Source organism: Cotesia typhae, unplaced genomic scaffold, assembly GCF_013202065.1.
Source record: "Cotesia typhae breed Kobodo isofemale line unplaced genomic scaffold, CoteBio_Ctyphae contig_20, whole genome shotgun sequence".
Taxonomy (NCBI): Eukaryota; Metazoa; Arthropoda; class Insecta; order Hymenoptera; family Braconidae; genus Cotesia; species Cotesia typhae.
Window position 1 is genome coordinate 2,398,078 of NW_027423725.1, and position 12,005 is coordinate 2,410,082.

Below are 12,005 nucleotides of genomic sequence, written 5' to 3' on the forward strand. Positions count from 1 at the left end.
CTAACGTCGCCGGTTGAGAAGAAATTTATTTTATATTAATAAAAATCATCCCGCGGAAAAAATACTTAATTTTTTTTTTTAAATTAATATAATGATAATTTTATCGAACAAATAAATTTTGATGTTCGGATTTGTTACTGATCAAAAACTTAAAAAGGCATCAATTCAAAACTAAATCTTTTAAACGATACTATATTTAACTATGAAAATCTATTTTATCAAATAAATACACCGAAGAGAAAAATTCTTATAATTTTCTTGATTATATGATGAAAAATAAAAAAAAAAATCAATATCTACTTGACTGGTAGTTATTTATTATTCCCAGTTTTTCCGGTATTCAAACAACAAAGTACTCGCCATCAAACGTGTTTATATTTTTACTTTGGCCTCTTGCCATTACAAAGTTAAATAAATTCCATAAAATTTCTTAAGGTCAAACATATTCAAATGTATCGGTGGTTAAATAAAAATAAAATTTATTTTCTCTTCATTTTATCTGTATTGTCATAAGTACCAAAAATATTGTTCGGATTTGATGTTTCTATTGAATTTAAAGTTAAATTAAATTAAATTAAGAGTTTTCTTGAAGATGCTAAAAAAATCGATTTACTGATAGAAAAAATGAAAAAATGAAAACTACTGATAAAAAATAATTCAGAAATATAATATTACATTCGAACGCGTATGTATTCAGAACTCGTTCCATTCACACTAAAACCTCTTAAGCGTATTTTATCACTCGTTGAGAATCTCAGTCTGCGACTGGCACAAGTCCATGGAAGTCTATTCTATGAGAATAAAAAAAGTCAGAGGAAAGAGATAGTAGTATAAAAATAAAAATTAAATTAAAAAAAAAGAATAAATACATAAAAATAAAGTCTTCTTAGGTAAAACGAGAAAGTTGAGGTTAGTCTTTACAGAATGTTAGAGCCTCTTCTTACGAGATGGTGTGTAATGGAAAAAGACGATACACATCGCAACGCTTTACACTCAAAACTGCTTATAGCCTCTCAGATCTTACTTATAATGTCTCTACTCTGCATCGCAATGAAATTCTACTATAAAATGAAAGACTGAAATAGTTTAAATAGATGAAAGATAGAGAAATATGAATGAAATAAAAGGCCGAGAAGTATTTCTTAGAGGTCATAAAAGAGAATCCGAGAGATGTTACTTTTTTTTAACCTAAGAACCTCATTTTGTTATTATTTAGTTTCTTACAGTCATAAGTTATTCTCGATTTTCTTTCTTGCGTATCTTCAGCAACAAAATCGCCATATTTTAATCTCATAATATTTTTCTTACCATACTCGTTCAGTAAATTCACTTTTCGAGCAGTTGGTGGCGTTCGCAAAGGTACTGTGAGGGGACCACACTCCTACAAGTTAAACAAATACTCAAATAATGAACAGACTTGCGTAGGCGTACGGAAATAAAAATAGACAGTCTACCAACTGTAAAGAGATTTCTCCGTACGCTTGACAGTTCATTGTAATTATAATGTATCAACAATAAAAGTAATAGTAATAATAATAATAACAATAAAAATAACAATTATTATCATTATTATTATTACAACACTTAAGTTCTACACATTTGGGTTCAGGTGCATGAAAATAACCTAATAATTATTGCATGCCTTAAGCACAAACGCACTACTGGGGCCTAAAAACCAAATTTCCTATCTCGTTAAGAGAAATTGTATTTTTAATCCATAACCCTCGTACAAATGTTTAAAAAATACACTGGTAGCTAGAAGAATGATTCCTGAACTAATTAAAAACACTGCTTACTAAATTAATTATCAAATTTGATGAAAAATCCGTTTTAAAAATTTTTTTTTAAACTTTAGTTGAAATAAATGTCAGAATGTGGCGGTGTGGTCAAGAAATCTAAAAATATAGGGAAGCCGGGGCAACGGCGGTTCCTTTTTGTGGATACACTGTAAAAAAAGCGGTGTTAAAATGGACTTATTTTAACACCGCTATGTAACACCTAGATATTAACACCGGTGTAGCGGTGTTCTTTTGCGGTGTTAAATCGGTGTAATAACGGTGTAACAGTAGAATAAATTTACACCGTATCGGAGTATGAATTTTACATGATTCATAAAACATAATTATTATTCAATATTTATCAAAATGAGACAAGTAAAATTCATTTAAAAATTTTTAATTTATAAAATTACGCAGAAATCGATTTAATGAATGTTATAAAACAAGTTAACAATATAATGGATGTTTTAAACGTAATAAATTAATAATTTGATAACTTTGCTTTTTTTTCTAATATTTCATTTGCACATAAACTCATATTGTAACACATAGTCTCCCATAGCTTACATAATAGCATTATATTATCATTATACAGTCAACGCTCTCTGTATTTGACTCACCCGTACAACACCATTCTCTGTATTTGACTCGTCCTTGTCCACAAGAGCTGTGTAAAATCGTCAAATATAGAGGAAGAATGTAGTCAAATACAGAGAGCGTCGACTGTAAAAGAAAATTCTTTGAATTTCACCGTGAATGGGTAATTCGTAAATTCTTAAATTGTCCCAAAAACGTCCTAAAATTGTCCAAAAAATTTTTCATCCATTAATTACGGGACAAATCTACAGCTGTGCACTGATAAAAATTTTAACTCGACTCAAGAGCAAAAATCTTGAACCAAGAACACCAATTGGAAGAAAATGAATTTCTTGCGTCAAGAGAAAAAATTCTTGAGTCAAGATTGATTCTCATGAATTAAGAAAATTATCTTGACTCAAGAATATTTCCTCTTGGCTCAAGAAATTCATTTTCTTCCAATTGGTGTTCTTGGTTCAAGATTTTTGCTCTTGAGTCAAGTTAAAATTTCTATCGGTGTGCAAAAATAAATTATCTCTATGAATATCATTTAAGAAACGTTCAAAATTATCGTAAAATTGTTCTAAAAATATAATATGTTTCAAGTTTGTTGTAAAAACACTCTAAAATCCTCCAACAAATTTTCCACAATTGTCTCAAAAATATCCGAAAAATGTCTCAAAAGTATTCAAAATTTGCTCTCAAATTGTTAAAAAAATGACTTAAGATTATTCAAAAAAGGTTCCACGTAAGATTTAAGGACAAAACTAATTCAATTAAAGCAATTCAACTAAATTGCTTCAAATAAATTGCATTGATTCTAAAATTATCTTAGAAATATTCCGAAAATCTTAAAAAAAATACTTCAAAGTTATGAAATAATTACTAAAATGCACTATTTTGAAGTTTCCGATTATTCATATGATGTTCTAGAATTGTCCTTTAATAATGGTGTTAAAGTAACACGGATCGAAAATTTACATCGAGAGAATTTCACATCAGTATTTCATCCATTTTTACATCGAAATTTTTTACAGTGTATATATTTTAATTAAAAATTTTTATCGACTCAATATTTTATTATTTCAAACTTTCTAAGTTAAATATTTACTTTTTTTGATTATTTATTTTTAATTATCAAACATAAAAAGTTTAATTATAAAAATTGTGTCAGTCAAAATATTATCAACACCGGAAAATCTATAATACCGATTTAACACCAAAAAAAAATATTTACATGTAGAAATATTAATTTTTAGGATAATATTTAAAAGTTGGAATTAATGGATAGGGCAATGTTTTTTAAAATACAAGATAAGCTTTATTAAGAATAAGGGATACACGTCCGCTTACTAGCCTGGGTGGTGTTAGACTAACTTACAAAACTATCTTTTAAAATTATTTGGGCCTCTCGGTCCCTTCTCACCCCCATCTCGGACATTACTTCATACTCTCTCTCTCTCAGTTTTTCACTCTCTCACTCATACCTCACGTTACAACATTTTTTATTCTCTACAGCAACAAAAACTTAAGAATATTTTGACATCGGCTGACAACATGTCGAACAGTCTCTGTTACCCGACTAATCCTTAAATTTACAACCATACATCCTTTGATTTTACAATCTATTTAAAACTAACTAGTAAAAATAAGAAAACATCTTAAACTCTAATATTTTCCATTATTACAATCATAGAAACATTTTTTTTTACTGAGACCATTAGCATCAAAATCTATAGATTTTCTTTTCAAAAAACGTCATCGAGGGAAAACCACGATTCTTACGAGTATCGCCCAGAACTAAAAAAAAAAAAGTCAAAATGAAACAAAAAAACAAATCAAGACCAGAAAATTAAAAAAAAAAAAAACATTTAAGATATAAAAACGATGATTGCCATTGTCTTTATTGCAATGGACTTTACTCAAAATCTATAGTCATAGATGAAGTGTGGAAATTGTAATAAATGGTCTCATGATTCTTGCGCAGGTATTGACGAAGATTATTCTGACGAACATGAATGTGATCATGGTGAATAATCATTACTAATCAGCTGATTTATAGTTTTAGAACATGAAACTCTGTTTTATCATATGACTGACCAGCCGCAAAATATTTGAAATTAATATCACGTCACTATATGTTTAATTTTTTTTACAAGTGTTTAAGGCCCATATTTACTATTTTTTTATTGTTTTTGCTCTTTTTTCTGTCAATAAGTGGCTAATTTTTATTTTTTCTCATGTACTTTATAAGACAGCAAACTAATTAATTTTTAAAAATGACTTCCGTTGAGGTTTTATCAATCTAGTGGATAGTTAATTGACTTAATATTACAATAAACTTTAATTGAACTATACTAAAATCGAGTTATTGAGTGTCAGTTTCATCGTCTGATCAATATTTATAAATTAATGTCTGAGAACTGTTTTAACGTGTATAACAAATTTTAACCATGATTCTTCGATAAATGGATATTCTAATATTAAAGTTTTTGTGTTACAGACATTTATATATTCCAGTGGTTGAAATGGGTTATAGTAAAAAGACAGCCAGTGTGACTGTATTCTTCATAAGTGCATTCTTCCATGAGTACCTCGTCAGCGTGCCGTTAAAAACTTTCAAAATTTGGGCATTTATGGGTATGATGGGTCAGGTACGTTACAATTAAAAAAAATGATTAATTGTCAGTTTATTTTATTATACACCGTTTAATAGTGAAAAATGCAAACCGAAACAAAGATAAAATTTTAATGAATAAATTTCATGTATTTCAACAATAATTACTACTTCCATAAAAAAATGTTTTTCTTCGCGAAAAAGTGATTGACGAGAAAAGCCATGCTTGCCCACTAACTCATCTATATATATAAAAATCAATTGCTGTGCGTTAGTCTCGCTAAAACTCAAAAACGGCTGGACCGATTTTCAAATTTTTTTTTTGTTTTGTTCGTTATAGTTCAGGGATGGTTTAGAAAAAAAAAATTTTGGAATTTTGGAATTGAAAAAAATTTCAGCTTAAAAAATAAAAAATTGTTAATTTTGTATCGAAATCTCTATTGTTACGCTTGAGCCTCAAGGTTTCAAGAGTATACAAAATTGTCCAATATGCAGGAAGATACGTACAAGTATACTTTGGGTATCTTTATATATATATATATAAAAGCCATATATAATAGCTAAATTTGTCATTACAGACAAATTTTTGGGAACTGGGGGAAATAAAGGATAAAGGGGGAAGGGGAGGACCTTTACTCAGTAGGAATTTTCGGTAACTGAAAAAGTAATTCGGACAGCCCAGACCGGGAATCGAACCCGGATCGTTTAGTTACGCGCCAAAGGCTCTATAATTTGTTATACATTTATTATATAAATAAAACACATAAAACATATTAAAATGACCAACAAGTTTCATTTAATAACTTAATACCAACTTAACCGTCTACAATACGACCAGTGTTAATTGTTGACAAAAATAAATTAGAGTTTACAGGTTAAAAATCACAAATCAAAATTTATAAAAAAAAAATTTTTTGTAGGTGATACGAAGTTCACCGGGTCAGCTAGTTGACTTGATAAATAAATACCCTCATTAATACCAGAGTAATATCATTCGCAAAGTATTACGAGATCAAAGACTTTAATCATCATCAGTTATTTTAAATATTTAAATCATAACTTCTTAAGCATCTTGCCGTATTCGATTTAGATCTTAAGCCTGTTCGTTTCATATTTTATTCCATAAATATTGAAATTAATTTATCTCTGAGTATGTGCAGAGTATTAATATGAACAATAAACATAAACACATGTGTGATATTTGTTATAGATTCCATTATCCTTCGTCAGCAAACACGTGGAGCGGAGGTTTGGCGCCAGATGGGGTAATATCGTTGTTTGGTCGAGCTTGATAATCGGTCAACCCCTTTGTATCATGGTCTATTATCATGACTACGTAGTAGAACACTTTGGAGAAACACTGCTCGAAGATCATTCGATTGTCTAAGGATCATTGCCATTCAATTATTATTAATTGTATTGACCTATGTTCCTCATTAATTCTACTGCGTTACTGAATACCGTTATTGTCGGATGTCTAATTGTTGGATACTGTTTACGTTTAACAATAAATGAAATTAATAACTTTGGTAATTGTCATAGTTTGTTTTTCTTAGCTAGGTTCATCATTCCACTAATAATAATAGAGAAATTATATCTTTATCATATATATATATATATATATATATATATATATATATATATATATATATATATATATATATATATATATTTCTTGTGTGCGTGTGTATGTTACTGAACTCCTCCTAGACGGCTGGACCGATTTTGATGAAATTTATTGTGTGAGTTCAAGGGGATTCGAGGATGGTTTAGATTCACAATTTGGTCGACTGGAAAATGTTTATTTAACTAATTTTTCATTTATAAGTAGTTGTTAATTTTGGAATGTTTTACATTGGATCCGGTAGACTGCGCTACCATCGCAGCATCAAATATTAAATGTTATTCTATTTTAATTTCAGTTTGTTCCGACAGTTGGTGCTGCGATCAAATTGAGAAAAATATTTGAAATTTTATGTTATTAGAATTCAAATTTGCGCGCGCAAGCGCGCGCCTTGACTATAGAGTTTGCATATATTTGTATGCTTATGATATATTTGACCAATCACGTTACGAATAGTTTGCTTACATGATATATTTTCATATTTTTCATCTAAATTATAAGAATGGATTATTGTGTTCGTTCAAGTCATGTGCTAATTAAAATATTAACTACGAATAGAAATTGGTGTTTGAAGAGTTTTGAAGTGTGCCTAAAAAACAAAAATAATTTTCATCAAAACAGTCCAGATTGTTACAGCTTATCGAAGAATGTTTGAAATTTTCGAATTAACGACGTGTGTACAGAACAATGTCTATCGCGTCTGCTAGTATTGTAATAAAAAAACACGCTAAAACCCGCATTCTAAAACCTTACAAATAAAATTAGATACACTGTAAAAAAAACCGGGCCAAGTCCAATCGGTGTTGGTGTTAAAATTTGCGGTGTTAAAATAACACCGCTGTTGGTGTAAATATTTTTTTCCCGTGTTAAAATATTTTTCGATGTTGAAGATATTTTACTTTGTGAATATTTTTATTCACTAAATTACTACTATTGGACAAAATATTCATTAATTCATAAAACTATTAATTATTGAAATGATAAGTGTAAAATTGTATAATTTTTAAATAAAGTTCGTATTACATAGGTAATAATTTAAATAACTACAAACCAAAATTAAAATTTGTTCTGGATGATACTCATAGAATTTTAAAATTTTTTTATGTCATACATATTTTTCTTAACTTTCATAGACCTAATTTTGTTTATTTCACTAAAAATCATAAAAATGACACTGGTCAATCGTTTCAAGCAATCAATCACAATTAAATCCCTTATAAATATTTAAATTTTTAGAGAATGTTTATGTCAACATTTCAATATTTAAATTTTCAATTGAAAAAAATTGTCCAAAGTACTTGGAGAAAAGCTTTTACTTTTTAGGTAAATTTTTAACATATTATATTGACATAATCTTCCAGCTTTACTCTTTTTAATACGTGGGAGTCCGGTGTTTCTTGTGTAAGTTTTACTGAGTTCATAAAAATGATAATTAGCGCACTTCAAAGAATTAACTATCTGACCTAGTTGACGTGTTTCTGGTAGAAGGTATGACACAAATATAAACAATACTTTTTTCACTATGAGTTGTGGTTGTCATGAGTAAGTAATTTAAAACAAAGTCATACGTTTGTAATTATTCAATTAAGTCAACAACACGACTTCAAACTATTCAGTAGCTTCCTCGTGAGTTAAGATCGTTTTGCATTTTTTGAGAAATAATGATAAATTTTGACAGTAGCTTGAACAACAATTTATATTTTCTCTACTCCGATTTAATATTCATAGTATTATTTTCAATATTATTTAACAAAATGTTATAATTCTTTTGATATTCCAATAAAAAGTTAAAAATTTTTGGTGAGTCTATTACCATATATTTTACTAGCTGTTGCCCACCCGCTCCGCTGGGCACTTTATAGAATTGTAGTTTTAGATCTAGAATTGAAATTCAATCGGAGTATTATTTTGACTTGCACAGGTTCTACATTCTATCGAGGCGGAAGTAGAATTTATTGAAATCCGTATTGAGATGATCTCTACATGAAAAATAAAAGATCCTTACCAAATTTGCAGCTTTTTAAAGCTATATTTTAAAAATTAAGATTTTTTATTGTTAACACCCACCCTCGCTATCTTTATTGGAGGTGATTCGGTGTAAAATTTGTTCTTAGATCATTTTTGTATCACATGTAGACGACTTCTATTAAATTTGGAGTCTATAGGAGCTATAGCTTGGAAATTAAAAATTTTCATTGTTAATACCTACCCCCGCAACCCTCTATAGCGTGAGACATCGTAAAATTCATTGATAGATTGTTTCTACATCTCTTACAGAAGATTCCTACCAAATTTGAACTCGATAGGAGCTGTAGTTTGAAAACGGGAATTTTTCATTGTTAACGCCCCCGCAACCTCCCTTGTGGGTGGAATTGCGTAAAATCCGTTCTTAACTGACCTCTACTCGGCGAAAGAAATATTCCTGCTAAATTTCAAGTCTCTAGGTCTTACAGTTCCAGAGACATCGTGATGAGTGACTATCTCTATAGAAAGTCTCTTATTTAAACTACTCCTTTCATAGTCTATCTTAGAAACATTATTCAAATATAAATATTCAATTATCTGCGGTAGTTTGCGCTTCAATTAATTCAAAAATATTTATATTTTCATGAAAATCACTAATTTGAATTAATAATTACATCTTTATATATTAAAAGTAGGGTCAAATAAGAGGACATCCATTAATTACGTCAACCCAGAATGGGGGGGGAGGTCAATGAAATCTCACCAAATTTCATCTAAACCGAGGGGGGGGGGATAATCGAAAATCTCACCTAAATTTCCTAAAAAAAATATAAAATATTACAGACATTAAAAAAAAAATTATTTTGAGTGTTTATTTTGCCCGCTAAAATAAATTTTATGTCTAATAAAATCATTTAGCTTATGTTGTTTTTATGTTTTTTTTTTGCTTTGAATTTTATTTAATTTAAGTAAATTAACAATAAAATACTTGAATAGTTTATTATTCTCCCGAATAATAAAAATAATTTTAATTTATAATATTTTTAGCGTTAATCTCACGTAAGGGGGGGGGAGGGGTCCAGACAAATCTCACTAAATCTCACCTAAGGGGGGGAGGAGTCTAAACTGATCGAAAAATAGCTCACGTAATTAATGGATGCCCTCTAAGTGTCAAATCTTGAAACTTGTTCAACTACTAGGTATTTTACCTTAAACATAATTTTCATTTTTCTTAGTCTAAAGTAATCAATTTTCGTGAAATTTAGTTTAATCAAAATGACGAAAAATCCAAAATTGACTTAAATAAAACCATAAACCGCTAGCCCATCTATAGAAGCAAATTATTTCCAAGGACGTTAAAACTTAACTAAAAGTTGGGTTTAAACAGGAAGTTAGTAAAGCGGCATCACAGCCGTGATGTAAAAGAACACGTTCTCCTCTTGCCTCGTTCACGCTCGAGACTGCGATGTGGTCCCGGCAGCTTTTCCTCGGTCTCTTGCTGTTCGCTGAATAACCCTCCCCCCACACCTTCACCTATTCTGTACCTCACTATACCTATAGACTGACGCTTGCGTGATACATCTGACACGCTTAACACTGGCACCCCTATACCTATGTACATCCCGTATATAGATATGTTGTATTCCCAGTAAGCCATGACGGGGAAAGGGAACCGTTGATGCCTATAAGGGCGGTTGCTCCGCGACGATTCTGCAGTAAGCGCCGCGACGTCTACTGTTATACACGACGTCTAATTATCACGCTGACGGCCTTGTCACGAGGAACTACCGTTTATCATCTCGAGATTTATTTCTTACGTGAGAACTGATAAATTGCTCGGGTTTTTTTGGTAAATTCCAGTCATTTTATTATAATAATTGTTTTTGATTAACCCGAGGATTTTTGTTACATATGTATCATGTTTTTAAAGTGTTGTGGAGTGATAACGATGGATACTGAAGGTAAATTATTTTTTAATATTTAACAAGTTGTGCGAAAATATTCATAAATTTCTCATAGAAAATTAGTATTGAATTTTTATTCGTAAAAAATATGCTGGCTTCAATTTACCCATGCAAAAAATATTTTTGATTTATTATGAAATTTTAATTTTGACAAAAAATAAAATCTGGTAATAAATTTGGCATTAAATTATTGTTACATTCTTATAAAAATTTAAAAAGGAAAAATAGGCTAAATTCCATGATTTTTTTTTTTTTTATGTCAAATGTGAATTTTAGATCATATGAAATTTTATATATTTATTTTTAATCTTACCACACTCAGAGTTTTCCTGTATTTATTCAAAATATTACTTACACGTCAATGTTTCAATTAGATCTTGACATGAAATCATTTATTATCTCCAGAAAATTTCACAAATTTCGACTCGCTCTTTTTTTTTGTTTGTAAATTTTTATCAAAAAATTTTAATCTTTTACAAACTTATGTTTGTTCAGAAATCTAAATCTCATATAAAATTCATGATCAATCACAGTATTTTTTGCTCGAATACTTTCAAGTTAATAACTTTTCACAGAAAATTCAAGCTTGTTCACTTAATTTTCGCTAAAAGAGAAAACTGAACCGACTATGGATTTTATGAGTTATTTATATTTCACATCAAATATTGATATTTACAATTTTTATATAATTCAACGTAAATATAAACGAATTTATTTTATACTAGTTATTTAATTGGTGTTTTAAATTAAATGGTCATGACTGGTTAATATAAAGGTCAGTTACTGTTAATACCGATGAAACGAAAAAAATGGATTAAATTTTTTTTTCTTTATTTATAATTTGTCATTGCAAATAGCATTTATTTGATTGACTAACATGAACAAATATCTTATCTGTCATGTCTTTTTTATAAAATAAACTATTTGTAGTGTTCCGTTAGATTGATGATGTAGCACCTCCCCTTTGTCCTTATCACGAACTATCCAACTTTTTTGACGATATGAGTAACTTAGACCTAAAAAATTGTCTTGCAATATGATACAATCGATTGATTAGAGTGGCTTTGATTACAAATGAAATTTAATATATATTAAAAAAAAAATTTTAAACATTTTTAATTTCCCGCTAAGAAAATTGAAAATTTTCAAAAATCGGGAAGTTATTGTTTTTACCCCGTTTTCCGAAAATCAAGTTTTCATCAGATCTTGACGTTGTGAGGTCCTAGGAAGCTTCCCTGACTATTCCCGCGATGGTGTCTATATGTCTGGATAAATGTATGTATGTATGCGTGTGTGTATGTATATAAACCGCTCATAACTTTTGAACGGCTTGACCGATTTGATCGCGGTTGGTGTTATTTGAAAAGACTTGACCAAACTTAGATTTTGAATACAATTTGGACTGATTCCGACCAGTAGATTTTGAGGAATCTTAAAAAAAAACTACGAAAAAAAATTTTTTGAAATCAAGTTTTTTTTTT

The 12,005-nt window shown here is 29.4% G+C and overlaps 2 protein-coding genes across 3 annotated transcripts in view; both read left to right on the plus strand.

The window, feature by feature from the left end:
* The window catches only part of Mdy (diacylglycerol O-acyltransferase), a 155,194-nt gene extending 148,690 nt beyond the window's left edge, over positions 1–6,504 (plus strand). For both annotated transcript variants that reach the window (XM_074259539.1, XM_074259538.1), the window contains 2 exons: positions 4,858–5,008; positions 6,182–6,504. In XM_074259539.1, the coding sequence (XP_074115640.1) occupies positions 4,858–5,008; positions 6,182–6,358 (328 nt within the window). In that variant the 3' untranslated portion in view covers positions 6,359–6,504. The remainder of the gene's footprint in view (positions 1–4,857; positions 5,009–6,181) is intronic.
* Positions 6,505–10,317: 3,813 nt separating this feature from the next.
* LOC141538177 (uncharacterized) overlaps positions 10,318–12,005 on the plus strand; it is a 123,005-nt gene continuing 121,317 nt past the window's right edge. The window contains exon 1 of the mRNA XM_074259534.1: positions 10,318–10,521. The gene's annotated coding sequence lies outside the window, so the exon portion shown is untranslated. The remainder of the gene's footprint in view (positions 10,522–12,005) is intronic.